Genomic DNA, 25,633 nt, shown 5'->3' with positions numbered 1-25,633 from the left:
AAACCACCTCTCAGCTTCTCCGGATCAGGGCTGACCCAGCCAAGTTTTCAACACCCCAGTCCCAGGAAGGAAGAGAAGTGGGATTAAGGGTTCCAGGCGTTTATCCTACGAGGAAGGGCAGCCCCGTCCGCTCCTGTTTTGGGGCACTGGCTTCATTTCTCCTGGCTCCAGAGCACCTCCCTGAGGCTGTTCCTCCCTGCCCCTAGGAGCTCAGAGCAGGGGAGGGTCCAGGCTCCCGGTGCTGGGTGCGCATGTGCCCCAGCCCGGGACGCGCAAAGCTGCTCAGTAGACGTAGGGCAGGATCCGGTAAGGCACACGCCGGCAGTACTCGTGCCAGGCCCGGCCGTATTTCTGCAGGCACTGCTGCTCATCGCGGGCCTCCCGGTGCACCAGCAGCGCCGTGAAGTAGAGGAGGTAAAAGTAGGGCAGCAGGTGAGACACGCCTGTGGGGGAAGGGGAGGCTGTGATCCCTCAGCAGCCCCGGGTTCAAGATTTCCACACCTGCTGGCTCGCAGGGACATCTGGGCTCTTGGGGGAAAGGTCCAGGGTCCCCGGCAAGGCGCGGGCACAGCTTAGGTTGGATGGAGGAACATCTGCTCCTGGCCACTCAGGGAGTCCCCATGCCCATCCCCGCCCCCTCCCCCCCCTCCCCCGGACTGCTTGCTCCACTAGGGCGCATCCCTGCTCTCCCTTCCACACCCAGCCTGGGCATCCTGTGTTCACCATCTCTGCCCCTCCCATGCGTGCCCCCCACCCACATCCCGTGCCCACCCAAGCCACTCACCACAGGGCAGGGACCATGCTAGAGCCATGATGAGGTCTCCAAGGTAGTTGGGATGGCGGACCAGACCCCACCACCCAGACACTAGCAGCTGTCGCCCCGTGGCTGTAGGGATGGTCTCAAGGCCTGGGGGAAAGACAGGTAGTGGGGAGGGGGGGGCACTGCAGGAAGCCCAGCTGTACTGCTTCACTCCCGGCTCCCTGGAAACCCAGCTCACCAGCCACTCTGGGGTCAGAAGGATTCTTGCGGAAGGTGTTTTTCTGGGAATTGGCTCCTCGGAAGATGTAGTAACCAACAGCTAGGGGGAAAGCATGAGCAAATGGTCAGCGTCAGGGGTTATAGCCTTCTGCCGGGCCCTGACCATCCCCCCACAGCCCAGACCCAGTTGGCGGGGAGACCTAGGACCCCGTCCTCCCCACCCCGCTGCTTTAGAGAAGTGCCTGAGGCTTAGTACCCACCAGATGCTGGATAAATGTAACATGAATGAATGGAAGGGGGAGGAGGCCCTTCCAGACTGACCGTTGATGAGGCAGATGACTGAGGCCATGGGCAGCCCCAGGGGCTGCGGGTGGTGCAGCAGGAACTGGGCCTGCAGGCTGTAAGTGAAGGGCACCCACGCTAGGTCCCCAAAGGCCAGCATGAAGCCAAACCCGTCGTGCGTGATGTCCATGGTGGTGAGAACAGCCTCCTGCAGGGATGGGACCCAGACGCACTGGCTTAGTCCCCATAAGTTCCTCAAATGCCCTCCCTGCCTCTTCGCCCAGGCCAGCCTCACCTCATGCCAGAGAGCGTCACCCACGTAGAGTAGCTGGAAGCCGTTGACCAGCCACATGGCCAGGGAGGGACTCCCCCGAAGCTCTGCTTCCTGCATCAGCAGGGCCAGGTTGATGAGGACCTGGGGTGGTGGCGGAAGGACAACAGGGCAGTGTGTCCCCAGCCCGTCTCTACAGAGGTGGTAGTACCTACATGGGGCAGAAGCCAGCCTTTCCCCTTATAGCTCTCCGCTCTCAGTCACTAAGTCCTCAGCCCTTCGTTGAATGGATCCAGGCCCTATACCCAGGGGCAAAAACTGCAATAGATGCTTCCAGAAGTGCTCCCTGCCTGTTGACTGACTCTTGCCTTGTCCTATAATATTCCTTTTGGGAGAAAGATTAAAACAGACCTGGTTTTGGGACACCTGGGTGGCTCTGTCGGTTAAGCGTGTGACTCTTGATTTTCGCTCAGGTCATGATCTCACAGTTCGTGAGCTCAAGCCCCATGTCAGGCTCTGCTGACAGCATGGGGCCTGCTTGGGATTCTCTCTCCCTCCCTCTCTCTCTCTCTCTCTCTCTGCCCCCCCCCAAAAAAAAAACATTTAAAAAACACAAAATCTTTAAAACAGACCTGGTTTTGAATCTCAGCTTTGCTACTTAGGCAAGCTGCTTACCCTCTCCAAAGCCTCCTTTCCCCCACCCTATGTGGGAAATGGAGATAATCATGGACCTGCCTTATGGAGCTGAGGACCAGTTGACCTAGAGCATGGACGCGCGAAGCACGATGATTCTGGCACATAGTGAACAATAACGGCTAGCTGGCAGCCAGCCTGGGCTGAGCACCCCATTCTGGTATCACTGGGTTTGGTGGTATCATTAATGTTCCCACTTCTAATCCTCACAAGAACCTTAGCAGGAAGTTCTCTGACTTTATTCCATTTCACACACAAGGAAATGGTCTCAGAGGCCAGGGTCCGGGTCCATGACAGACACTTGGCACTCCTCTCCCCTCTTGCCTGAGAGATCCTTTGAGAAATCCTGACCACAGCCCAGCATGGGGGATTATAACCAAAAACCACAGTTGGCATGTCATCAAGGCCACCAATGAGGAACAGGTTGCTGCCCCCAATGACCGGTATTAAGCTGGGCACCAACTTGGACCTGCGGAGAGCATAGCGTCACCCTCTCCTGTCCTCAAAATAGATTTTGAGCTTGACCACTTTATTTAAAGTTGCATCTGCTCACCTAACTCCCTCCATGTCTTTTCTCCCTAGCCATGCTATATATTTTTTACTTGGGTCTTGTCTGCCTTTCCCAATAGAATGTAGGCTCCATGAGGACAGAGATTTTTGTTTTTCTTGCTTTCCTGTAACTTTTTCTCCTGTGTCTCCTTGTATCTAGAGCGGTGCCCAGGGCACACAGTGGACCCAACAAATATTTGTGGAATGAATGAATAAGGGCTTACATCTGCGCGATATTGGCCTTGCCCTGCCTAAGCACAGCTTACCCATCCCACCCCTCCTCTTAGTCGCGCCCAGCATACCCAGCCGATGAGGCCAGGCCGCAGTTCACAGAAATATTTGAAGTCAAAGGAACAGATGCGCGGGTTGAGCTCCCGTCCCAGGAAAAAGTCGTAGATGGGATTGCCTGGAGAATAGTGGGGGATGAAGATGAAAGCAAAAGCACCCCCCACCTGGCCCCATCCGCTCCCTGCCAGGCCCCCTCTCACCTGAGTTCCCCCCAGGTGCCAGGGCGGAGGCAGGGGCTACCAGAGCCTTCAGAAAGAGGAGGAAGCTGAAGACGAAGGCGGTGAGGGTAGCCGCAAACGCCAAGGGCAGGAGCATTTCCGGGAGCGCCCCCAGAGGGAGCCCCACGGACACTGCCAAGCCCACCAACAGGGCCGTCAGCACCAGGGCCTGGAAGCCTGAACCGCAGTACACAGTGAGTCTTGGGGGCTGCGCCCCCACCCCTCTGCTCTCCCCCTCCATGCCACCCCCCACCCCAACACATATAAACAGTCCAAAGCCCAGGGAAGTCAGGGACTTTGCCCTTGGCTTTCAGTGGGTCACTCCAACCACCGCTCTGGGGCACAGAGTAGCAGCAAATGCTGCGGGGTAGGGGTGGAGGGACAAGGGACGTGGAGAGGGACAGGGAGAGCCCCGATGCCTGCCTGGGCACATAGCATAAAATAGGCGTCTATCGGAGCTTGGGGTGGGGGACTAATCTCCACGGGGCCTGGAGCCCCACCCCCACCGGCACAACTCCGGCGCCGGGATCCCCCAGGCACCGTTAATGGGGTAGCGCAGGCGACTCTTGTCCTTCAGTTCCAGCCCCTCGGCCACCTGCAGGCACAAAGGGGCTCTGGTAAGAGGTGAGCCTGCCTTCTCTCTAGTGGCGCCCGCTCCCTCTGCCCGCCTCCCCGCGGCCGAGTCCACACCTTGCGCGCCGGCAGTAGGTAGAGAGCCGCCTGAAGGCCGAGCCAGGTGAGCCACAGTAGCAGCATCTGGGGGCTCCACAGCACTTCGGGGCCCGGCAGGTAGGGGGGTAGGCCCAGGAGGCGCGCCGGGCCCGAGCGGGCCACCAGGAGCAGGTGGAACATGGTGGCAGGGAGCAGCAGCATCAGCGCCGCGGCGCCTGGGGAAGGGGGGGCGGCGGTCGCGTCGGGGGTCCGCTCCACAACACGCCCACGACCACCCGCAGGCGCCCCGCTGCCTCCAGGGCCCCCTCAGCGTCCCCACTGCCCCCTTCCATAGCCCGTCCGCAGCCCTCAGCCCCTTCCCAGACTTCCATCTTGGTCCCCGCCCCCATGCTCCCCCAAAGATCCTCCCCCTGCTTTGGTACTCCGTTCATTCCCCCGCCCTGTGGACCCGCACTCGGCAGACCCCTCCCCAGACAACCCCCCCCCGCAACCCCCCAGGTCCCTCTGCCTCGGGATACCCTTCCAAGCCTGCCATTCTCAGATTCTGCATCCTCCCCCATCTCGGAGTTCAGCCCGTCCTCGCCAAGCCTCTGACCCCAGCCCCGCCTGCCCCATTTACCCAGGGGTCCCCCGAATTCCAGCGGAGCCCGGGAGCCCTGAGGCGAGGCCATGGTATCCACTCCGCCAGGGGCTGGGGGTACACAAGAGTCCGTCAAAGGAACACAGTCCACCCCATCCCCCAGGAGATGAGCTTGGTGACGCAGAGGAGCGGCCCGCCTCGCCAGCGCCTGCTTGGTCCCGGAGCTCGGACTACAACCGCCGGAGTCCTGAGGTCTTTAAATGGACCCGCCCCCGGCCCATTCTGGCCCCAGCAATCCAGCCAATCGCCTCTCGGGAGTGGGCCTGACGCTCCGAGGCCACCTCGGTAGCCACCGCCTCACAACGCCACCCCAGGCAAGCCCCGCCCCCCGTAAGCGAGAAGGAGCAGGAGGCGGCACGTCTTTATTTGGCAAGTCTAGAGGCTGGAGGGGAAGGGCCACTGGGGCAGGAGGGCAGGAGACGGGCAGCTTGGGGCAACTGGGTGAGCCTGCGCCTGGCGGCAGCGGCACAGCCTAGCCACGCTCGCAGATGACCTCGACGACGCTGGGTTCCATGGGCACTGGGTCCGGGCAGCGCAGGGCGGCGGAAGCCACCACTTCATCCAACAGCAGGTGCACAAGCTCCTCGTCGGCCACGAAGCGCCACAGGTAGAGCTGCAGGAAGTGACAGTCCACCTGCACCTGTTGCAAGCCGAAGCGCCCGAAGGTGCGCAGCCGCACACACTCCAGCAACGTCTTGAGGCTGATCTTGATGATGCCGGTCAGCACGGACACCTGCAGGCAAGGGGACAGGCTGCTCTGGGACGGCAGGGGGTGGAAAGGGGCACCGGGTCCCGGAGGGCGCCCACGTTCTGGGCGGGGGCCAGAGAGCCAGGGAGAGGCCAGTAGCTGGGGTGGGGTGAAAAAGTCCCAGGACCCATCTAAGAGGGAGGGATAGACCTGAGGATGGCACCATCACCTGGAGGGGGAACGGACAGGGAAAGCGCAGCAAGCAGAAGCAGAGATGGGAGGGGCGCCTGGGGGGCTCGGCGGGTTAAGCGTCTGACTCTTGGTTTCAGTTCAGGTTATGATCTCATGGTTTGTGAATTCGAGCCCCGCATCAGGCTCCGTGCTGCCAGTGCAGAGCCTGCTTGGGATTCTTTCTCTCCCTCTCTCTGCCCCCTCCCGCATTCACTCTCTCTCTCTCAAAAAAATAAATAAATAAATAAATAAATAAATAAATAAATAAATAAAAATAAAAATAAAAATAAAAATAAAGAGCAAGCAGAGATGGGAGTCAGCACTGACAGACACCGGCAGCGGGGAGGCTTGCTGGGTTAGAGGCAAAAGAACACCAGGTCCCTGAGTGTGGGCTGGGTTGGCGCAGAGACTACCATGTGGCCAGGAATCCCTGATGAGGACCCAGAACTACTGTGGTAACAAGGACAAGGGTCAGAGGCATTCTAGATTGGCATCCAGCCCCAGGCTGGGCGCATGAAGATCCAGGGCGAGGGCCGCGGGATGCGGTGATGGCGGGATTCTAGATGACCCTACACTCCTAGAGACAGAGCCGGGGGGGGGGGGTGGCAGAGGAGTACTGGACTCCTTGAGTCAGATGCTTGAGCCAACCTTCCCAAGGGCCCCTAGAAGGTGGGGTCACTGGGGACTTCGGACCTTGTTGAACTCCACAGGGCTGAACACGTCAATACGTTCCGAGAACAGCTTCTGGATGTTGCTCAAGAGATTAGTGTCCATTGGGGCACTGGGTGGGGGGAGACAAGCAATCAGAGCCCACCCTACACCCACACTGTCCTTTGTCCATTTCCCCTCCCACCCCACGGGGTTACCCTGGCCGGCCAGACCTGGGCGTATAGCTGGGTGCGTAGCGGCCCTGCTGTCGAGAGCTGCTGTACACGGAGAAGGTCCTTTTGCTGGAGTCACTGCTCTGGGCCTTGCGGACACCTTCTTCGTACAGAAGACCCACCTGGTGGTGGAAGGGGGCACCCATTGTACAGAGGCCAGAGCAAGGGGACCCTCTAGCCCACCAGGCGCCCAGGGTGAGGGCCAAGGACACTCAAAATTACAAACTCCGGGGCGCCTGGGTGGCTGTCAGTTAAGCATCCAATTTGGGGCTTGGGTCGTGATCCCACGGTTTGTGGGTTCGGACCCCACTTCAGGCTCCCTGCTATGGACACGGAGCCCGCTTCTGGCCCTCTGTCTCCCTCTCTTTCTCTGCGGCTCCCCCATTTGCACACTCTGTCTCTCTCAAAAATAAATAAACATTAAACAAAATAGTAACAATAAGTTACAAACTCATTTGTTACAAGCTCCACAGGGTAGTGGGGGACCTGGTATCTAGTTGGTTCCTGGTCGCTATTTATGGAACTGGTGGAGCGGGACATTGGGGGGACATTAGACTTGGTCCTACGGCTCAACCTTCAGGGCTCACCCTGCCCTGATTCCCTGGGCGACTCTAGACCTCAGCCTCCTCCCACAGGTGACATGCAGGTGATGATGCAACGATCCAGGACTGAGGGGGGACCACAGACGCAGGCGCCGCTCCGCCCCTGCTCCGCCCCGCTGCCCTGATCCCCCGAGGGCGGTTTATCTCCCAAAACCCGGAGCCCGGGGCATCAGGACCCCTCCGGGCCAGCCCGGGGCCTGCACCTGCACGTCGATAGCCGTCGTGTCCTCCACCACCCGCTTCATGACGGCACGCACGTTCCGGGGCTCCAGGGTACTCAGCCAGTCCCGTGTCTCTACGCTCTTGCGCAGCATCTGTGATATGACCAGGCCCTGCACCTTCACATAGTGGGTCAGCAACCGCCGTGCCGTCTCCCTGGCCTCTGCGCACAGTGTGCTCACGGGGGTCACTGGAGACTGGTCCTGAGCCAGGGACGCAGAAGACAGAGGGACAGTGAGTACTGGGGGCGGCTCAGGAGCCGCCGGCAATCAGGAGCTGGGCACGGGCTGGATTCCCATTACCACCATCCCCTTCCCTGCTGTGAGGCAGCGGTTCACCTGCACGAGAAACTGTTCATCAGTGAGGGTGAGGATGTAGGAGATGGTGGCTGTCTCATAGTCCAAGCAGAGGCGGGAGAGCAGCAGGAGCAGAGCCGGTGGCGTGGCACCCCCCTTCTCCCCAGGGCTGTCACAGAAGCTCTGGGCCGTCTGGCACATGGAGCGGATGAAGCCCACGATGAGGCCCTCGCGGACACCCTGGCTGCAGAATTCGCCCTGCGAGGAGGAGGGCTGCAGATACACAGCGGGTCCCCTCTTCCAGGCAGGTGCTGTCGGGGAACCTCTACTGGGACCCTAAATGCCCTGGCCCCTCTCCAAGGGACAGCTTCATCCTGCATTCCGATCCCTGTGAGCAGCCCCCCCCCCCCCCGTGGCGAGGCAGTGCGAAGGGGACAAAGCCAGCGCTGGGGACCCTGCTTGCAGATGCCCTCGGAGCCTTCCCCTCCCCCCAGGGAGTGCCAGCCTTCCTCATGGCTGCCTGAAAGCACATCCAGGGTGCCTGGGGCAAGGACTGTGCAGCCTGACGACTGCCAATCTGCCAGATGAATGAAACAATGCCCAGAATGGGGGGCGGGGGGGGGGGGGAGACACAAGCCCAAAGGCAGGCCATACCCGGAAGTAGGGCTTGTTGGAGAACGACACCTCCTTGGCGGTGAAGAGGTGCACGGCTGCCAGCGAGGCCTTGATGTGGCTCAGGATGGAGCTGGCCACATTGGCCAGCAACTCGGCCAGGCCCGGGCCTTCCTTTCCAGCCAGGCGAGGCGCAGCCAAAGCCTGCCGCACGTCGGTCAGGCAACCCAGGAAGGCCGACCGCAGGCCCTGCAGGTGGTGGCCCAGGCGCTCGCGGGCCACTCGCTCCACGATCTCCGTGGCCGCCTCGGCCAGCCCGGCCGCGGCCAGCAGGGCCCCGGGCGCGCGCAGGCGCCGATGGAAGCGGTCCAGCGCCCGCACCAGCAGCGAGTTGTCCCCGCCTCCCTGCTCCTGCGCCAGCCGCCGCTCCACTAGCGCAAAGTAGCGGCCACCCAGCTCCCGGGCGAAGGCTGCCAGCTTCTCGGCACCCGCCGGGCCCTGGGCCGCGAACAGCTCCTGGTAGGCCGCAGCCACCTGGCAGAGGCCACCCACGAAGCCGCTTCCGCCGTGATCGGTGAACTCTAAGACGTCGGGAGCCGGAGGGGAAGGCCCCAGCTCTGCCTCCAGGCTCCGCAGCTCGGCCTCCAGCCGCCCGCGGGCGTGCGCCAGGAACTCCTCACACAGCTCCTCGGCCGGCTCGCCCAGGGCCAGCAGCAGCTCCACGCACTCCGCCTGCTCGGGGGCGCCCGAGCCGCCCTCCCTGCAAAGCGGGAGGTGGCGGTGAAGGACAGGCTGATAGAACTGGGACCGGGGTGGGGGTGGGGTGGGGGAGATGGACCGCAACTGGCAGGCCCAGGGCCCGGGTGGGGTGGGGGAGGCCCCGGGGCCACACCTGAACTGCTGCCGCAGCTGCTGTGCCAGGCGAGCCGTGATGACCTGGCAGTCATCCTGGATGGCGCGGAACGAGGGCAGGTGCTGGTACTGCTGCAGCACGGCCCGCGCGCGGCCCTGGTAGCGCACCGCCTGCCCGTAGGCGCCCAGCTCCACGCACTTGGTGAGGCGCGAGGGCAGCTCGAAGAGGAACTGCAGCTTCCGCAGCAGCGCGTGGACCCCTGGGGCGCGGGGACAGGCGGTGTCAGCCCCAGAGCCTCGGAGGCGCCGCTCCGGCACCCGCTTGGGGGGCAGGGCCCACCTGCTAGCTTGGTGATGCGCTCGTGGCGGTCCTGCAGGGTGGCGCTGATGCGCGCACTGAAGTCGGTGATGACCGCCATGTTGGTGGCCAGCCGGTCCATCTCGTCCTCCATCTTCCGGAAGTCGTTCTTCATCTTCCGGATGGTGTCTGGCGGGGCCAAGGGTCGCGGGGGAGGGGAAAGGAGACCGCTCGTCAGCTTGCGACAGGGTCCGACTGCTCCCCCCACCATACACACACACGCACACACGCACACATGCCCGCGCGCACAACCTTCCTTCCCAAATGCTTCTGAGCCACCTCCTCGAGGGTCACATCGATGAGTCAGTGCAAGAAAGACTGCAATGGTGCTTGGCCACAGTAAATGGGAGGGAAGGCGGCATTTTCTGAGCACCCCTCGTGTGCCCCTTCGGTGTGGGAGACAGCCCATGGGGCCACAGTCCCTGCGCTGAGAAGATGCCAAAAGAGGGCACAGAGCACTTGGCAGGAACCTGTCTGCTCCTTCCCAGGGGCGCCCCCCATGCCCAGCGCAATGTCGGACACAGAGGAGAATGTTCACCCTTATCTCCGCAGACTTCCCAAGCTGTTTCACTCCACCTTCTAGAACATGTCCTATCTTCTCTGAAGGGTCCTTTCCCTTTAGTCGTAAGAGAAACCTGCCTAAGAGTTTTTCTTTTCATAACCGGTGCCTGAGGGCCTGGCCCCTGGCTAGATAGTTTCTACTCTTCCCTTATTAAGACCCCAGCTATTGCGGCGCCTGGGTGGCTCAGTCAGTTAAGCGTCCAACTTCAGCTCACGTCATGGTCTCACGGTTTGTGGGTTCGAGCCCCACAGCCGGCTCTGTGCTGACTGCCAGCCCGGAGCCTGTTTCAGATTCTGTATCTCCCTCTCTCCCCACCCCTGCTCATGCTCTCTCTCTCTCTGAAATAAATAAAACATTAAGAAAGAAAAAAAAGACCCCAGCTATGAAGGCCCGGCCATCAAACTGCATCCCTCTTGCTGCCGTCCCTCCTGTCCTCTTTGCCACGCCTCTCAGTTCCTGATCACTGTCACCTCCTGGTGGACATGACCATCCGAGTGGATGAGGCTCCAGGCATTCCTGACTCTCCATTTGCCACTTCCTCAGTCCCACCCACCCTTGTTTCTGCCTCATCCATGCCACCCTCTCCTTGTCCTCGGCAAGACCTGCCTCCCTCCATCTCAGCCTCAAGCCTCGCCCGCTTCTGTAATTCTGATCATTCGCCCAGGCGGCCCGCCCCTAGCACAGGGTCACGACTCATCACACCTCTCACGGCGGCAGTTCCCTACCCATTCCCCAGGGTCCCGGACCCAACACCAGTGTCATCGCGGGTTTGCAAGCCCTGTGCCTCTTTTGCCACTCCCTCCGTTACCTGCTAGTGAAACCCTACTGCACGTTATGCCCAACTAGTCACCTATCCCATGCACCTGAACAGCTAAAACTGAGCCACAAAATCACGCCAACTGGCCTCCCTTTATTTTTTTTAATTTTTAAATGCTTATTTATTTATTTTGAAGTTTTTAAATGTTTTATTTATTTTTGAGAGAGAGAGAGAGGCAGCATGAGCAGGGGAGGGTCAGGGAGAGAGGGAGACACAGAATCTGAAGACAGGCTCCAGGCTCTGAGCTGTCAACGCAGAGCCCGACATGGGGCTCGAACCCACGAACCATGAGATCATGACCTGACCAAAGTCGGACACTTAACCGACTGAACTACCCAGGCGCCCCACCTTTATTTATTTTCCAGAGAGAGAGAAAAAAAGAGGGAAAGAGCATGGGGGAGGAGCAGAGAGAGAGGGAGACACAGAATCCGAAGCAGGCTCCAGGCTCTGAGCCATCAGCACAGAGCCGGATGTGGGGCTGGAACTCATGAGCTGCAAGATCATGACCTGAGCTGAAGTCGAATGCTTAACTGCCTGAGCCACCCAGATGCCCCAGCATGAGATTGTTGATCTCAGCATCGTGAGTTTGAGCCCATGTTGGGTACAGAGACCACTTTAAAAATATATTCATGGGACGCCTGGTGGCTGAGTCGGTTAAGCATCCGACTTCGGCTAGGGTCATGATCTCACAGTTCGTGGGTTTGAGCCCCACATCGGGCTGTGTTGACAGCTCAGAGCCTGGAGCCTGCTTCAGATTCTGTATCTCTCTCTCTCTCTGACCCTCCCCTGCTCACAATGTCTCTCTCTCTCTCTCTCAGAAATAAATTAAAAACATTAATTTTTTTAAAAAATAAAAATATATTCATAAAGGAAATTAAGGAGGATGAAGCAGAAATGTATCTGGAGACTTTAATTCACCTCTATTGATCTCCGATAGATCAAGTAGACAAAAGCCAAGGGAAACTACAGAAGATCTAAAGAACTAACATGGGCAACCTACTTATTCATATTGAATTATTTTCAGATTCCACAGAATACACCAAAACCTCACCACATATTAGGTCTTAAAAAAAATGTAAAAAATCTCAGGGGGCACCTGGCTCAGTCAGCTAAGCGTCCAACTCTTGGTTTCAGCTCAGGTCATGATCTCATGGTTTGTGAGATCAAGCCCCATGTTGGGCTCCTCACTGACAGCATGGAGCCTGCTTGGGATTCTCTCTCTCACTCTTTCTCTGCCCCTCCCCTGCTAACATGTTCTCTCTCAAAATAAATAAATAAGTTTTAATTTTTTTTAAAATCTCAATAAGTTTACAATGACAAGAAATTGAAATTATACAGACCAGCACTTTCTGATCACAATGCAATTAAATTGGAAATTAATAATAAAACAAAGAGACCCCATCATTTGGAGAAAAAAAGAAAACTTCATTCTTAATCGGCTGCTGGGTCAAAAGGGAAATAAAAATAAATTGCAACAACAATGAGAACACTATATCAGAACCTATAGGATATAGCTCTCTAGAGAGCAATTTCAGAGGAAATCCGTTTCAAATTCTTCTATTAATAAATTAGAATAAACATTCAATTCAAGAAGTTAGAAAAAGTACTAAAAAAGAATGAAAAGAAAGCAGAAAGAAGGAATTAGTAAAGCTAAAAGAAGTTAATATTAAAAAAAAGAAATTAATACATTTTTTAAATGGGAGAACTAATAAATCAAAGATCAGGGTCACTCAGGGTGCCTGGGTGGCTCAGTTGGTTACGCATCTGACTTTGGCTCAGGTCATGATCTCATGGTTCATGAGATCGAGCCCTGCATTGGGCTACTCGCTGACAGAGCAGAGCCTGCTTGGGATTCTCTCCCCCCTCTCTCTCAGCCCCTCCTCCTCCCCTGTGTGCTCACTCTCTCTCTCTCTCCAATATAAATAAACTTAACAAAAAGATCAGGAACACTGAAAAAAAAAAGGATAAAAAATAAAATTTATAGAATGTTAGCTAACCTAATTTTTAAAGGGGAAAAAACAAAATAAGAAATAAGGGGTGAAATAATCACAAATACACAAATCATAATACTCACAAGAGACAACTCTGCTCAATTCCACGTAAAGAAATTGAAAACCCGAATGAAATGAATAATTTGCTACAAAAACAGAATTCACCTAAGTGGATTCCAGAAGAACAGAAAACATAAACAGAGGGACTAGAGAATGGTCCAATAAAACAGTCTCCTTCCCCTCCACGCACAGGCGCCAGGCCCGGGGGAGGGGGGGGGTCTCCCAGGGCTGCTCCCAGAGCTCAGAAGGGTGGCTCAATCCAATGCTCTGTGTAAGCAGTGCACAAACAGAGACAATTAGAAAAGCTTGCACATTAATTTGTGGAACAAACCTAACACTGATACGAGAATGTTAGTAAAAACCGCAAAGATGAAAATGGTACATTTGTGTCTCTTACGAATAGAGATGCACAGATAAGTTAATAAATGGGGGTGTGTAGGTAAATTAGCAGACAGAACCCAGCAATGGATTAGAAATTTGGGGCTGTCTGGGGGGCTCAGGCAGTTGAGCATTCGACTTTGGCTCAGGTCATAGATCTCACAATTTATGAGTTTGAACCCCGCGTTGGGCTCTCTGCTGACAGCTCAGGGCCTGGAGCCTGCTTCCGATTCTGTGTCTCCCTCTCTCTCTGCCCCTCCCCGGCTCATGCTCTCTCTCTTGCTCTCAAAAATGAACATTTAAAAAAATTAAGAGTAAAAGAAAACCTACTGCTAGTGTCATTGCTGCTGAGCACACAGGCCCAGAGCCACTAAATCAGAAATTAAAGTTCCATCATGTCAAAAAATAAATAATCCATACCACTGAGTGATAAATACTACACTGTAGATCTCTGAACTATTTCTTTTTTTAATTTTTAACATTTATTTATTTTTGAGAGACCAAGAAACAGAGCGTGAGCAGTGGAGGGGCAGAGAGAGAGAGGGAGACACAGAATCGGAAGCAGGCTCCAGGCTCTGAGCCCTCAGCCCAGAGCCCGACGCGGGGCTTGAACTCATGAACTGTGAGATCATGACCTGAGCCACCCAGGTGCCCCCAGAACTATTTCACTTGTTGACAGAAGCAGCTTGCGCTAGGGCAAATGGTAACTGTTTGGACACTAATATGCTAGCTCGGAGAGGAGTGGGCGGTAACTGGTAGGAGAGGGCCGTGCTAGTCTGCAGCTTATCAACCTGAGTGCTGACAGCGTAGACCTGTTCCGCTTGTGAAACTCACAGAGCTGTCCACTTACGACCTGTGCACTTTTCTGTATGTCTGTGAATCTTTAGTGTTAAAGGCTGCTTTGTCTTTGCCTGGGAAAAGGAATGGCGAGACGCTTTTCACTGCACGATCTTTGAGAGACCTTTTCAAGTTTGAAACAGATAAATGCTGTTATTACAAAACTCAGTGTGGAGGCCACAGGCTGGCAAAGTTTATAGCCCGCAGGCCAAACCAGACTTGATCCCTGGTTGGGTGTTTCTTGTTTTTTTTTTTTTAACTGGGATATAATCAACATACTGTAAAATTCAGTGGTTTTTAGTATTTTCTTGGTGTCTTCACAAGACTGTGCAACTGATATCACGATCTATTTCCAGAGCATTCATCACCCCAAAAAGAAGTCCTGGAACCCTTAGCTGTCACTCCCTGTTTTCCCCATGCCTGCCAACCACAAATCTGTCTTCTGTTTCTATGGATTTGCCTGTTCTGTACATTTAACATAAGTGGAATCATATAATATTTGGCCTTTTGGGCTTAGCTTCTTTTATTTAGCATGACTGCAAAGTTCTCTGCGTGATAGCGTGTATCGGTATGTGGGAAGTAAGCTTAGGAATTCCCTAAACTCACACCCATGGGTTAACAAGGCATAACGGGGAATAGGAAGCCTCAGGATGAAAGCATCCAAGATTAGGTAAACAAGATTAGGTATTCAGGGTGGAAACACCCCCCAATTTAGTACAATAGCGGAAAGCCACTTTCACAGGAAGGAAGGACCAAAATAGGTAAACAGGGCTGCAGACCACAGTAGTTGCCTGGAAGTTGCCGGAAGCAGAGCTAATTAGCAAAAGAAAGGTGCCTTGTTGACCCTGAGGTGGCATGCTGGTCTTGTCCCCTAGGCTGGCGCCTCTTGCTCGCCATTAACATCCATCTGCCCCTCGCCAGGATTTTGTTTTGTATTGACCCAAACCCCTAACACCGCATATCTTCAAAACCCCCTTTCCCTCACACTCATGAGTTAATGTTCACGGTTTCGTTGTCTCTTTGTGCACGTCCATCACGCTTGTAAGCCTTCTGATCCTAATAAAAATGGAGCAAGGACCCTTACTCAGGGCTCTTTTCTCCTCCCGACATTAGCCTCTCTCGCATCTTAATCCTGCGTCTGCTCTTTTTCTAGACAAGAGAGAACTCCAGACCCAAAGTCTACGACATCGGTAGGTCATACTTTTTATGGCTGAGTAATCTTTCACTGTACGGACCCATGTTTGTTGTTCCATGGTGGCCACTGGCTTACTTCTTTTGGGTATTAGGAACAATGCTGCTATGAGCATTCACATCCATGTTTTTGTATGACCATGTTCTCTTCAGTGTATTCATTCCTATGAGTGGAACTGCTAGAACATATGCTAACTCTGTGCTTGGCTCTTTGAGGAATGGCCGAACTATTTTCAGGAGTACCATTCTGTATTCCTGCCAGCGATGTATGAGAATTCCAATCCTCCACATCTCTACCATTTGTTATATTCCATTTTCTGGAAATCCCAGTGGGGGGGCAGTGGTATCTCACTGTGGTTTGGATTTGCATTTCTCCAATAACTAATGATGGTGAACGTCTTTACATGTGCTCATTGATCATTTGTGAATCTTCTTTGGAAAAATGTCGATTCGAATCCTTTGTCCATTTTTAAATACAGTTGTCTTTCTAGTGCTGAGTTGCAAAAGTTCTTTATATATTCTGGACATTAGACCCTTTTTAGATTTATGACTTACAAATACTTTCTCCTATTCTGTGAGTTGTCTTTTAACTTTCTCGACAGTGTCCTTTAAAATACAAAACTTTAATTCTGATGAAGTCCAATTTACCTACTTTTTTTCTCCCTTTGTTGCTTGTGCTTTTGGTGTCTGTAAGGGTTTTCCACACATCAAGCAATTCTGCAACACCAGAAGCGTGTCCTACGATTTAACTTCATTGTGACACTACTTGCCTGGAGTTAGTGTCAGATCTCACAAGTTATGGGCTCAGTCACCCAAGACTACCCTACCCCCGCCTCAAATGTCAGTCCAAAGTCAAGGCTGTCACTGGGACTTCTGACCAACTGGCTATAAATTGGAGGTCCCCACCTATGACCCCTCTGCAGGTTCAATTAATTTGCTGCAGCGGCTCACAGAATTCAGGAAAACAATTTACTTATTAGATTACTGGTTTATTACGAAAGGATACAACTCAGAAACAGCCAGATGGCAGAGAGGCATAGGACCACATACGTGGGAGGGACAGAGAGCTTTCCTGACCTCTCTGGGCATGCTACTCTCCCCCATGCTTCCACGTGTTCACCAACCTGAAAGCTCTCAAACTCTCTCCTTTCGGAGTTTTGTGGAAGCTTGACCAATTAGGTATGACTGATCCAAGCATTAGCTATTGGTGATTGAACTCAATCACCAGCCCCTCCCCACTTCCACTTCTGGGAGATCTCTCAGAACATTTGCCCTAATGGTCACCACCTCACAAAACCCTCTCTCTGCCCACCCCCTTCGGAACCACTCCCAACCACCACCACCCCTACATATTATCCTGTTTTCTTTTCTCCAGAGCCCTTGACAGGTAAAACGATTGTATCACTGTCTCTTTCTCTAGAATGTATGTTCTGTGATGGCTGAGAAATTGTCTTGTTTGCAGCTACAGCCTTGTGCCTAGAGTCGTGCCCGGCACGCAGGCAATCCAATATTTGGCAAGCAAGTGAACAAATGAATGAAATCAGCTGAGGGGACATACATTCACGCTGACCCCGCCTTCCCTCTGTGACCACTCCTGTTTCCACTGCAGGCTCACCCTCTTCTCCATGGCCATCAAACAGGCATTCCTCAAAGCTTGGTTCTGGGCTCCCGCCCCTTCTCAGGCTCTATCCTGTCTGTCCTTGGGCAATCCCACCACGCTTCCCTTTAAAACCTCCTCCTCCTCTTCACAGCTGACTGCCAGGCTTATCCCTCCAGCCTCAATCTGCCCTCTGAGCTCCGGACCTACACATGCATCTGCCTTCTAGTCAGCTAATCTGACTCCCTTAGCCTCAGGGTTCTGAGATCCCACCCCTCAGTAAAGGCTCCCTGCCTCCAGCGTGAATCAGAAGGCCACTCCTGGGGCGCCTGGGTGGCTCAGTCGGCTAAACATCCAAGTTCGACTCAGGTCATGATCTCACAGTTCGTGGGTTCGAGCCCCGCGTCGGGCTCTGTGCTGACAGCTCAGAGCTTGGAGCCTGCTTCAGATTCTGTGTCTCCCTCTTTCTCTGACCCTCCCCTGGTCACTCTCTCTCTCTCTCTCTCTCAGAAATAAATATAACATTAAGGGGCGCCTGGGTGGCTTAGTTGGTTAAGCGTCCGACTTTCGCTTAGGTCATGATCTCGCGGTTCGTGGGTTCGAGCCCCGCGTCGGGCTCTGTGCTGACTGCCCGCTCAGAGCCTGGAGCCTGCTTCAGATTCTGTGTCTCCCTCTCTCTCTGACCCTCCCCTGCTCGCACTGTCTCTCTCTCCTAGAAATAAATAAAACATTAAAAAAGAAAGAAAGAAAGAAATATAACATTAAAAGAAATTAAAAAAAAAAAAAAGAAAAGAAGGTCACTCCTTAGAGGTACTCTGGGGACAGAAGAGATGGATTGGACTAGGTCTGTCAAGGTTCCTTCTGACCTGAGATGCTGCTAATATCCGATGTGGATCTCCAGAATGATCATAAAGACCAGAATCCTTCTCATGATCTACAAGGGCCTTCATGATGCAAGGGCCACAGTACCCTCCAGGGTCGTTTCATGTCTGGCTCCCTTTCAGAAACTAAAAGCAACAAACCAAAAAACCAGCACAGCTCATTTGGTTCCTGTCCCACACCTGATCTCCTCATAGTTTCTTGAGCACCAGATCCACCATGCAGGGGTCCAGCTGAAACCTCGGGGTCATTCCTTACACCCAAAGCTCCTCGACACCGCGTCTTGTGAATATTGCTGCAAATACTTCCCAGCTTGTCCATCTCTGTCCTGCCCCACGACTACCACCCCGGCGTAGGCTCCCCGAATCTCTGCCTTGGACTAGGGAAAAGACCTGCCTCCAGCCAGCTCGCCAACCCATTCCTCCAAGTGCAGCTGGAGGGATCTAGTCAAAACACAGATCTACCACATGACTCATGTATCTAATCACCTTGCGAGGCTCAGCACTTAGTATGGATAGAGGCAAAATTCCTTCGTATGCTCTGGGCGGTTGCACTCCAGCACATCTGCCCACCTGACCCGCCCCGCCCACACTCTGCTTTCCCTTCTACAGTAGATAAGCTCTGTGGAGCTAAGGCTAAGGCCAAGCTCGCCAGCACGCATTGCTCTATCCCCTCTCCCCTTCCCGAAGGCTTTGCTCCCACAGCTCTCCCTGGCTCTTGCCAGGCACTCCCCACGCTAATGTTTCGCCCAAGCTGATCAATTCCGTTCCTTGGAATGCTTTCTTCATTTGGCTTCTAAGACATCCATGCTCCTGACTGTCCTCAAACCTCCCCAAATGTTTGCTTTCTTTGTGAGATCTCCCGTCTCTTCATGACTTCTGGATGTCAGGCTGCTGCAGGGCTCAGTCCTTAGACCTCTTCTCTTCTCCCTACGAGGTCTGGTCTTTTTCCATGTACCTCGAGTTCCAGACTTCTCTGAACTGCAGACCCTTCACCTGACCAATTCAGAAAGAAAATCTTGACTCATTCCACTTTCCCACTGGTGCCATCCTGGTCCCCACCACCAGCATCTTGCCTGGGCTGCTCCAAAGGGCTCCGAAGGCGTGTCTCTGCCACCCTTGCCTCCCTATAGTTCATTCACCACAAAGTGGACAGAGAGGTCCTTTTAAAACAACGATCAGGTCACCCATGCTTCTCGCTGCATCTCACTCAGAGCAGGATCCCCAGAGCCACTTCTAAGTCCCTACAAAATCTGGTTCCCACTAACTATCTACCCTAGTCACCTGCCACTCTCCTCCCTCACCTCCCCCTAAACTCCCTGCTGCACTCGGAACATACCCGACGTGCCCCTCTCTTCAGAGCCTTTGCCACTGCTGTTTCTTCCCCCAACAAGGGCTGGTTCTTTCTCATCAGAGCTCTGCTCAAATGTCACCACCTCAAAGAGGCCTTCTCATACTTACCTAGCTAAAGGCAGACCCCAACATACATTACCCTTTTCTTTCTTTCTTTTTTTTTTTTAATGTTTTATTTATTTCTGAGAGAGAGCGCGCACGAGCAGGGGAGGGTCAGAGAGAGAGAGGGAGACACAGAATCCGAAACAGGCTCCAGGCTCTGAGCTGGCAGTCAGCACAGAGCCCGACGCAGGGCTGGAACCCATGAACCATGAGATCACGACCTGAGCCAAAATCGGATGTTTAACCGACTGAGCCACCCAGGCGCCCTTTTCTCCCTACTCGATTTTCTTCTTCTAGTACTTACTACCAGCTTTATTTGTGCATTCATTTATTGTCTGTCCCCCAGCTAGAAGGTGGGCTCCAGGAAGGAGCTCGATCTAGCTGGTTCATTGCTGTATCCCCAATATGCAGAACAGCTCTTGGCAAAAAAAAAAAAAAAAAGCCAGGGAGGGAGGGAGGGAGGGAGGGAGGAAGGAAGGAAGGAAGGAAGAGGCATTCAATGACTACTTGAATGGATATAAAACTTTACAGTATTTGTTGATTTAGAACCCCTGATTCCAACCCTCAATTTATAATTTTCTCTCTTTCTATGGAAAAAGATAAAATAACAAAACATCTTTATTGGTGGTTTGTTAAACCAGAGCTAAATGTCGAAAGAATACAAATTCCAAGAAATGGAAAGTGTAATGTCTGCAAAATTCCTGTGAGAAATTTCTTAGCACAGGAATTAGGATTTCTTGCTGGTTGGCGTTGGTATTAGCAAATACAGAGGTGCCTATTCACTGAGCCTGCTTCAAATCAGATAAAAGAACAATAACTATGTTACTACATCCGGCATTGTGACACTCAGTAGAGTAAGAGACGTCACAGTGGCCTTCACAGAGGTTCACGCAACATTCTCACAGACCACAAGTGGACCCCCAGGATCTGCCTCTAGGATTAAGTACACGTGGGTCCAAAATTATCACAAAAACTCTGAGTAGTGCATTTCACTGACATAAGACAGAAGTTAGTGTGCATGATAGCTAACCGTTGTCTAGCACTGTCCTGGACAGAGAATAAAGAGGGCAGGAGGGAAAAGAAAAGAAAAGAAAAGAAAAAGAAAACCTTTACATGAACTTGTGTCCCTTAATGTCATACATTTTCTGTCTCTTTGCTTAATTTAAAACGGGGGAGGGGAGGTAGATAGAGGAAGGGAGGACGGGAGGGAGGGAGAGACAAAGACAGAGACAAGCCCACCCTCAAGATAGACCTGGACAGGAGAAGAAAGCTACCACTAACGAGAGAAAGAAACCCTTACTGAGACATACTTAGTGCCACGGATTCTACGTGGTTAAGATAAATCCATTTCGGTTTAAAATTGCATCGTTTTTTGTTTTTTTTTTTAATTCCCTCTCCTTTGACCTCAGAACCACACTCTGGGCAGCTAGCACCTCTATAATCATTTGCCCACAAAAGCTCTGAGAGGGAGGCGAGGGCGGATTAATGTTAGGGACGGGCTGGAATCTGGGTCTTGTCCCCCTGAATCCCCTGCTGGTTTCCCCCCCGCACACGGGGGAACAGGTCGGCGGGACAGCGAAGGGTCCGTCCCGGTGGGAATCACCTGTGGCTGAGATGAACTTGTTGTAGTTCTCATAGACCAGGGTCTGCATGTCGCTGTCTAGAGCCCGGATCTGCCGCACCATGTCTGTTTCACTGTCCATCAGCTGGGCCAGGGGGCACTCTCTACGCAGCTGGAGTAAACCGGGTTGTTAGTGCTCGGGTCAGGGGGCACTCGGGTCCCTCCGGCTTTCAGTGCAAGAAAACCCCCATCCCTCCCCTGTCTGGAATCCTAGACATAGATTCTGGACGTGGTACAGGAGTTACTGGGTTCGGTCCCACTTGGGATTTGTCAGCATTTGAAATGCTCAGACTCGGCCAAGGCCCCATCCTAAGGCTGTCAGCGCCCGGGCCACGCCCCCTACCCGGGGCCTGTCAGAGCGTCAGCGCGGGACATCACGGACTCCGCCACCACTTGAGGCCAGTCCAGGTCTGCCCGTGCCCCCCTAGACTCCAGCTCTGTCCCCTGCTTCCTGCCCGAGGGGTGTCGTCTTTTTATGAACCCCGGCTTCCCTCACCCCGCAACAAAGTCGCGGGCGCGATCTAGGGGTGCAAGGCATCAGGAGCCTGGCTCCCCCCACCACACGTACACACACCTTGTCCAGATACACTTCCGGGTCGAAGTGCGCCCCGTTGAGATCCGTCGGGTCCAGGGGGTCCGACCCCGAGGGGCGCCCCGCCGCCTCCCCCTCCGAGAGGCCATAGTAAAGTTTTAGCATCCCGTGCGCCTTCCGCCGGCGCTCCGGAGCCTCTGCGTCGGGCCCCTCCGGAGAGTCCCCGGGTCCGGACCCCGGGCCAGGCCCAGCGGCTGCCGCCGCCATCGCTCCAACCGCAGGCCACGGCGTGAGGCTGGGAAAGGGCCCGGGAGGAGGCACTTCCGGGAGCCATAAAGTTCTTGTTGAAACGAGGCAGTCCTTCAGGTGAAACGTCCCCCCGCAGCCCTGGGTCCTTCGAGACTAGAGTTCCCCCGGACCTTTCCTCCCTGAGCGAAGAGGTTCCGGGAGAATCCTGGGCTCCCCCAGCTCCTCGGGTGGAGGGAGGGAAGCCCTGGGTGGAACTGGTCCGGTTGCTTCCCTCCTAGACGGAAGGCGGGTCCTGGCTCCCAGCCCCGCACCCTTGCGGGCAAGGGCCCCCTGGAGGCCGTGGACGGAACCCCGGCCGCGGAACCAGGGAGCTTGTGCCTGACATTCCGGCACTCGCTGGCTCCTCGCCTGGGCGGCGGCTCAGTTTCCCCTATCCTAAAACTAGGTCACAGACTTCACAGCGGGGTTGCGACTATTAAATGCCCGGACAAGAGGACAGGTAATGGCTTGAAGTTCAAACTGAGATACGATGAGTTTTAACGGAGAAGACGACTTTATGTCGTGGTCCTTGAAACATTACTTATGATGGGCTGTGGTGGGCTCGCGGGCAGGGGAGGGGCGGGCAGGGGAAGTGTAGGAATGGAAACCACCTCTTTTATTCTTTGGCGGGGGTCCTGCCAGCCAAACGCATTCCACCATGTGTTATCATATGGCCGGTGAGCTAAGAGTGTTGTTTCATGTTTTCATTAAAAACGGTTTTAAAAAAATTAAGAATGATATTTGATATGTGAAAATTATTTAAATTCATATAATCAGAGTAGATCTTAAAAGTTCTCACAAGAAAATTTGTAGCTATGTGACATGTTAACTAGACTAATTGTGATCAAATATCAAATCATTATTTGTACACTTGAAAACAGTGAAGTTATGTGAAAGATTCCAGTGTCTGTAGTTTTTTTTTTTTTTTTAATATTTATTTATTTGGGGGAGAGCACAAGCAGGGGAGGGGCAAGAGAGGGGGACAGGATCGGAAGTGGGCTCCGCACTGGTAGGCGGACAGCAGAGTCCTATGTGGGGCTCAAACTCACAAACTGCAAGATCGTTAACTGAGCCAAAGTTGGACGCTTAACTGACTGAGCCACGCAGGTGCTCCTTTTGGGTCCCCTCTGGATGTAACTTCATGTGCGTACATGTGCGTATACATGCATAATTTTAAAAACATTGAAGAGAATCACACCTCATGTATTGTCAGAGTATAAGTTTCAAAATGATAGAAGCCTGATGCTAGATCTGCAATGAGCATGTGACCGAGATGTATTAACCCATCAGTGAGGGGTCTCCCTCAGTAAGGTGCTAATACATCCTGGGAAGCTGAATATCGATAAGCGTTTAAACAGGATCTTGCAGTTCGTGAATTTGAGCTCCATGTTGGGTTCTGTGCTGACGGCTTCAAATTCTTTGTTTCCCTCTCTCTCTGCCCCTCCCCTGCTCGCACTCTGTCTTCTCTCTCTCAAGAATACATACACATTAAAAAAATTTTTTTAAACAAAGAAGGGACCCAAAAGATGTCCACTCACCAAACTATCAAGGGGGTTACCTCTATTAGGTACATAGGAGGCAGGAGGTTGTAGCCTTTTCTTCTGTATGCTTGTGTATCATGCAAATTTTATTTTGAGAGAGAGGGAGGGAGGGAGAGGGGGAGGGAGAGGGAGAGAGAGAGAGAGAGTGCAAGTAAGCAAGGGGCAGAGAGAGAGGGAGAGAGAGAAGCAGGTCCCACCTGAAGTGGGACTTGTGTTCTTACCGGAAGCGGGGCTCAAACTCACAAACCATGAGATCATGACCTGACCCGAAGTCACTTAACAACGGGAGTCACCCAGGTGCCCATCATGCAAATCTTTTACAAGAACATATTCACACACTACTTGGATACTTTTCTAAATGGCACTGAGCCAGGGATGCCTGGGTGGCTCAATCAGTTGAGTGTCTGGCTTTGGCCCAGGTCAGGATCTCATGGTTCATGAGTTCAAGCCCCGCATTGTGCTTGCTGCTGTCAGTGAAAAGCCTGCTTCAGATCATCTCTTCCCTGCTCTCTCTGTGCCTCCCTAAATAAACATTTAAAAAAGTTTTAAATGGCACTGAGCCAGAAACCCTCATGTATAAGAGCTCATGTGTATTCACCTGAGAACCGATATGCAAACAGTTGTCTCAGAGGTGAGCCAATGGCTGGGCATTGGGTATCACCCCTGTAATGTGTCAGAATGGGGGCCTTAAGGATGGTTGTGATTAAGGACACTGGGCAGCAAGCGAGGATGTGGCAGACTTTGGGTCTTGGCCGGACCTTGAACCTAACTTCTGAGGCAAAGAGACAGGAAGGAGGCCCCGGGGGTGGCCAAGTTCATGCTCTCCTTCTCTTTTAGTTCCTGGGAGTGTGCATATCTCTCCACACCACTTCTGCCCATTTTTCTGGACTATATGGTTGAGCGTCCTGGAGTCTTCACTTTACATGTACGGGAGAAACTTCTTGCTTAGAGGTGCCCCTGCCCACTCACAGCCTCATGCAGAACTGAAACTGAGTCTCAGTACTGACTCCTTCACTCATGGGGCATGAGCACTTGAGCCGGCACGCCCTCTCTGTACCTCAAACTTGTGCATAGAGCGGGATTTATGCCACGGGTCTCACCTGGGACTCTACGAAAGGATAGAGGTGATGGGTGTGAAAGTGCTGAGAGCTTGAAGGTGGCGAGAGAAGAAAGCGGGTCAGCATCAGGCCCCGGAAGAACATCTGGGGAGAGGATGGAAAAACCAGTTTTCTCTGGACCACCCCTAGGGAAAGGGGGGAAGGTGCCAGAACAGCTGTGGGCAATCTCTCACCTCTTCCCTTCCCTTCACTCCTCCCCATTAGGGGATGGAGCAGATACTTGGGGACTGCAATTCAGCCCAGGCCTCCTCACCTGGGAATGCCCTCGGCGACACTTCCGGGGCCTAGTCTCTCCTCGGCCTGAGACTTGCCCTGGACCTACGGAACGTGTCCTTCCACTTTTCCGAGCCCAGCTCTGTAGCAATGTACCCGCGCTGCCTCCTCTGGGGAACCGTCAAGGGACTCGGCGAGAAGATACGTAGAGGAGTGCAGTGTGCGGGCGAGGTGCTAAGGGACACTGTCTCTTCCTCAGCATGAGGAAGCCAACAGGCTCCCGCTGGCCTGTACCTTTCACCCTCCAACCTCCCTTCACTGGGAGCTCCCCTGGCCACTCGTGAACTGCTCCTGTATTGGCTGGAAGCCGCCTATATTCTAGAATCTTGTCCCCTCACGTCCTTGTGGTTCTAGAATCCCACCGCTCTTCTGGGCTCTGCACTCTCAGAACCTGAGGGGGGCCGGCTGCTTCTCCTGGGCGGTGCTGGCTCGCTCAGGTTCCACTGGCTGACTGGCGTCTACACTGCCGCCAGGATGCGCTGGCGGGACCGACTGGCTGTGCTCTTCTTCCCAGAAGGCATGGTGCTCACTGTGGCCTCACTGATGCTCTTCTTCATACACCTGAGTGTCTTCGCCAGCGACGTGCACAAATTCTGTGTCACCCACCACTATGACCGCATGAGCTTCCACTACACGGTTGTCCTGATGGTAGCCTGGGGCCAGGGCTCAAGGGCTGGTTGGGGGAGGCCCAGGGGCTGACAGAAACCCCGCGGTTGCCTCGGGGGCCACTCTCCCACTGGATGGGGGCTCCAGTTCTCCCAGGTGATCAGCATCTGCTGGGCCGCCATGGGGTCACTCTACGCGGAGATGACGGAAAACAAGTTTCTTCGGTGCTTTGCCCTGGTCGTCCTGAGTGAGTGGGGGAGGGGGCCGGCCTCAGGGGGAGGGGGAGCTCTGGGTCCCTGAGACATGGCAGAGAGCGGGCAGGGAGTGCTGATGCGGGGGCTCGCTCCTCTGCCCAGTGCTAAATGGAGCCATGTTCTTCAACCGGCTGTCCCTGGAGTTTCTGGCCATCCAGTACCGGGAGGAGAACCACTGAGGCCTGAGGACCGAGCTGAGAAGGGGGAAGGAAAAAGAGGCTTCGGGGTTTTAATAAAGTCTGTCATTTATTTCCACCTGTCGTCTCCTTGGTGGGGAGGAGGGTGGGAGGCTGGAGGCCCGGG

General features: G+C 54.0%; 3 protein-coding genes across 4 annotated transcripts; 1 reads left to right on the top strand and 2 right to left on the bottom strand.

Annotated features, from left to right (window-relative positions):
• Positions 1-83: 83 nt before the first annotated feature.
• Positions 84-4,785, bottom strand: TM7SF2 (transmembrane 7 superfamily member 2). 2 transcript variants are annotated; one of them, XM_039244732.1, is made up of 10 exons: positions 4,572-4,785; positions 3,971-4,167; positions 3,821-3,875; positions 3,263-3,457; positions 3,077-3,180; positions 1,557-1,676; positions 1,301-1,469; positions 999-1,079; positions 785-907; positions 84-443 (listed from the first exon to the last, which is right to left on the bottom strand). In XM_039244732.1, the coding sequence occupies exons 1-10, from the start codon at positions 4,621-4,623 to the stop codon at positions 283-285; spliced, it is 1,257 nt and encodes a 418-aa protein (XP_039100663.1). In that variant the 5' UTR covers positions 4,624-4,785; the 3' UTR covers positions 84-282. The 2 variants fall into 2 exon arrangements, with proteins under 2 accessions (XP_039100663.1, XP_039100665.1); XM_039244734.1 differs by lacking the exon at positions 4,572-4,785 and adding an exon at positions 4,471-4,551.
• A 151-nt stretch (positions 4,786-4,936) lies between these two features.
• VPS51 (VPS51 subunit of GARP complex) lies at positions 4,937-21,749 on the bottom strand. Its single transcript, XM_039244731.1, has 10 exons — positions 21,293-21,749; positions 20,701-20,830; positions 9,314-9,460; positions 9,014-9,233; positions 8,164-8,881; positions 7,552-7,767; positions 7,198-7,416; positions 6,393-6,514; positions 6,205-6,292; positions 4,937-5,325 (listed from the first exon to the last, which is right to left on the bottom strand). The coding sequence occupies exons 1-10, from the start codon at positions 21,515-21,517 to the stop codon at positions 5,065-5,067; spliced, it is 2,346 nt and encodes a 781-aa protein (XP_039100662.1). The 5' UTR covers positions 21,518-21,749; the 3' UTR covers positions 4,937-5,064.
• A 2,949-nt stretch (positions 21,750-24,698) lies between these two features.
• TMEM262 (transmembrane protein 262) lies at positions 24,699-25,585 on the top strand. Its single transcript, XM_039244826.1, has 3 exons — positions 24,699-25,118; positions 25,224-25,323; positions 25,433-25,585. The coding sequence occupies exons 1-3, from the start codon at positions 24,945-24,947 to the stop codon at positions 25,507-25,509; spliced, it is 351 nt and encodes a 116-aa protein (XP_039100757.1). The 5' UTR covers positions 24,699-24,944; the 3' UTR covers positions 25,510-25,585.
• Positions 25,586-25,633: the final 48 nt, after the last annotated feature.

This window comes from Hyaena hyaena, unplaced genomic scaffold (assembly GCF_003009895.1).
Source record: "Hyaena hyaena isolate Hyena2069 unplaced genomic scaffold, ASM300989v1 scaffold_248, whole genome shotgun sequence".
Lineage (NCBI taxonomy): Eukaryota > Metazoa > Chordata > Mammalia > Carnivora > Hyaenidae > Hyaena > Hyaena hyaena.
The sequence above is the reverse complement of the archived record's forward strand: the minus strand, read 5'-3'. Positions and strand labels throughout refer to the sequence as shown.

Excerpts from the sequence above, each read along its gene's own strand:
- TM7SF2 (XM_039244732.1), bottom strand. The coding sequence starts at position 4,623 with ATGGCCTCGCCTCAGGGCTCCCGGGCTCCGCTGGAATTCGGGGGACCC. Across the intron at positions 3,181-3,262 it reads GGCACCTGGGGGGAACTCAG|GCAATCCCATCTACGACTTT; the intron begins GTGAGAGGGGGC and ends ACTATTCTCCAG. Across the intron at positions 444-784 it reads AGCATGGTCCCTGCCCTGTG|GCGTGTCTCACCTGCTGCCC; the intron begins GTGAGTGGCTTG and ends CTTCCCCCACAG.
- VPS51 (XM_039244731.1), bottom strand. The coding sequence starts at position 21,517 with ATGGCGGCGGCAGCCGCTGGGCCTGGCCCGGGGTCCGGACCCGGGGAC. Across the intron at positions 20,831-21,292 it reads CGGAAGTGTATCTGGACAAG|CTGCGTAGAGAGTGCCCCCT; the intron begins GTGTGTGTACGT and ends GGTTTACTCCAG. Across the intron at positions 6,293-6,392 it reads GCACCCAGCTATACGCCCAG|TGCCCCAATGGACACTAATC; the intron begins GTCTGGCCGGCC and ends CCCCCCACCCAG.
- TMEM262 (XM_039244826.1), top strand. The coding sequence starts at position 24,945 with ATGCGCTGGCGGGACCGACTGGCTGTGCTCTTCTTCCCAGAAGGCATG. Across the intron at positions 25,119-25,223 it reads ACTACACGGTTGTCCTGATG|TTCTCCCAGGTGATCAGCAT; the intron begins GTAGCCTGGGGC and ends TGGGGGCTCCAG. Across the intron at positions 25,324-25,432 it reads CTTTGCCCTGGTCGTCCTGA|TGCTAAATGGAGCCATGTTC; the intron begins GTGAGTGGGGGA and ends TCCTCTGCCCAG.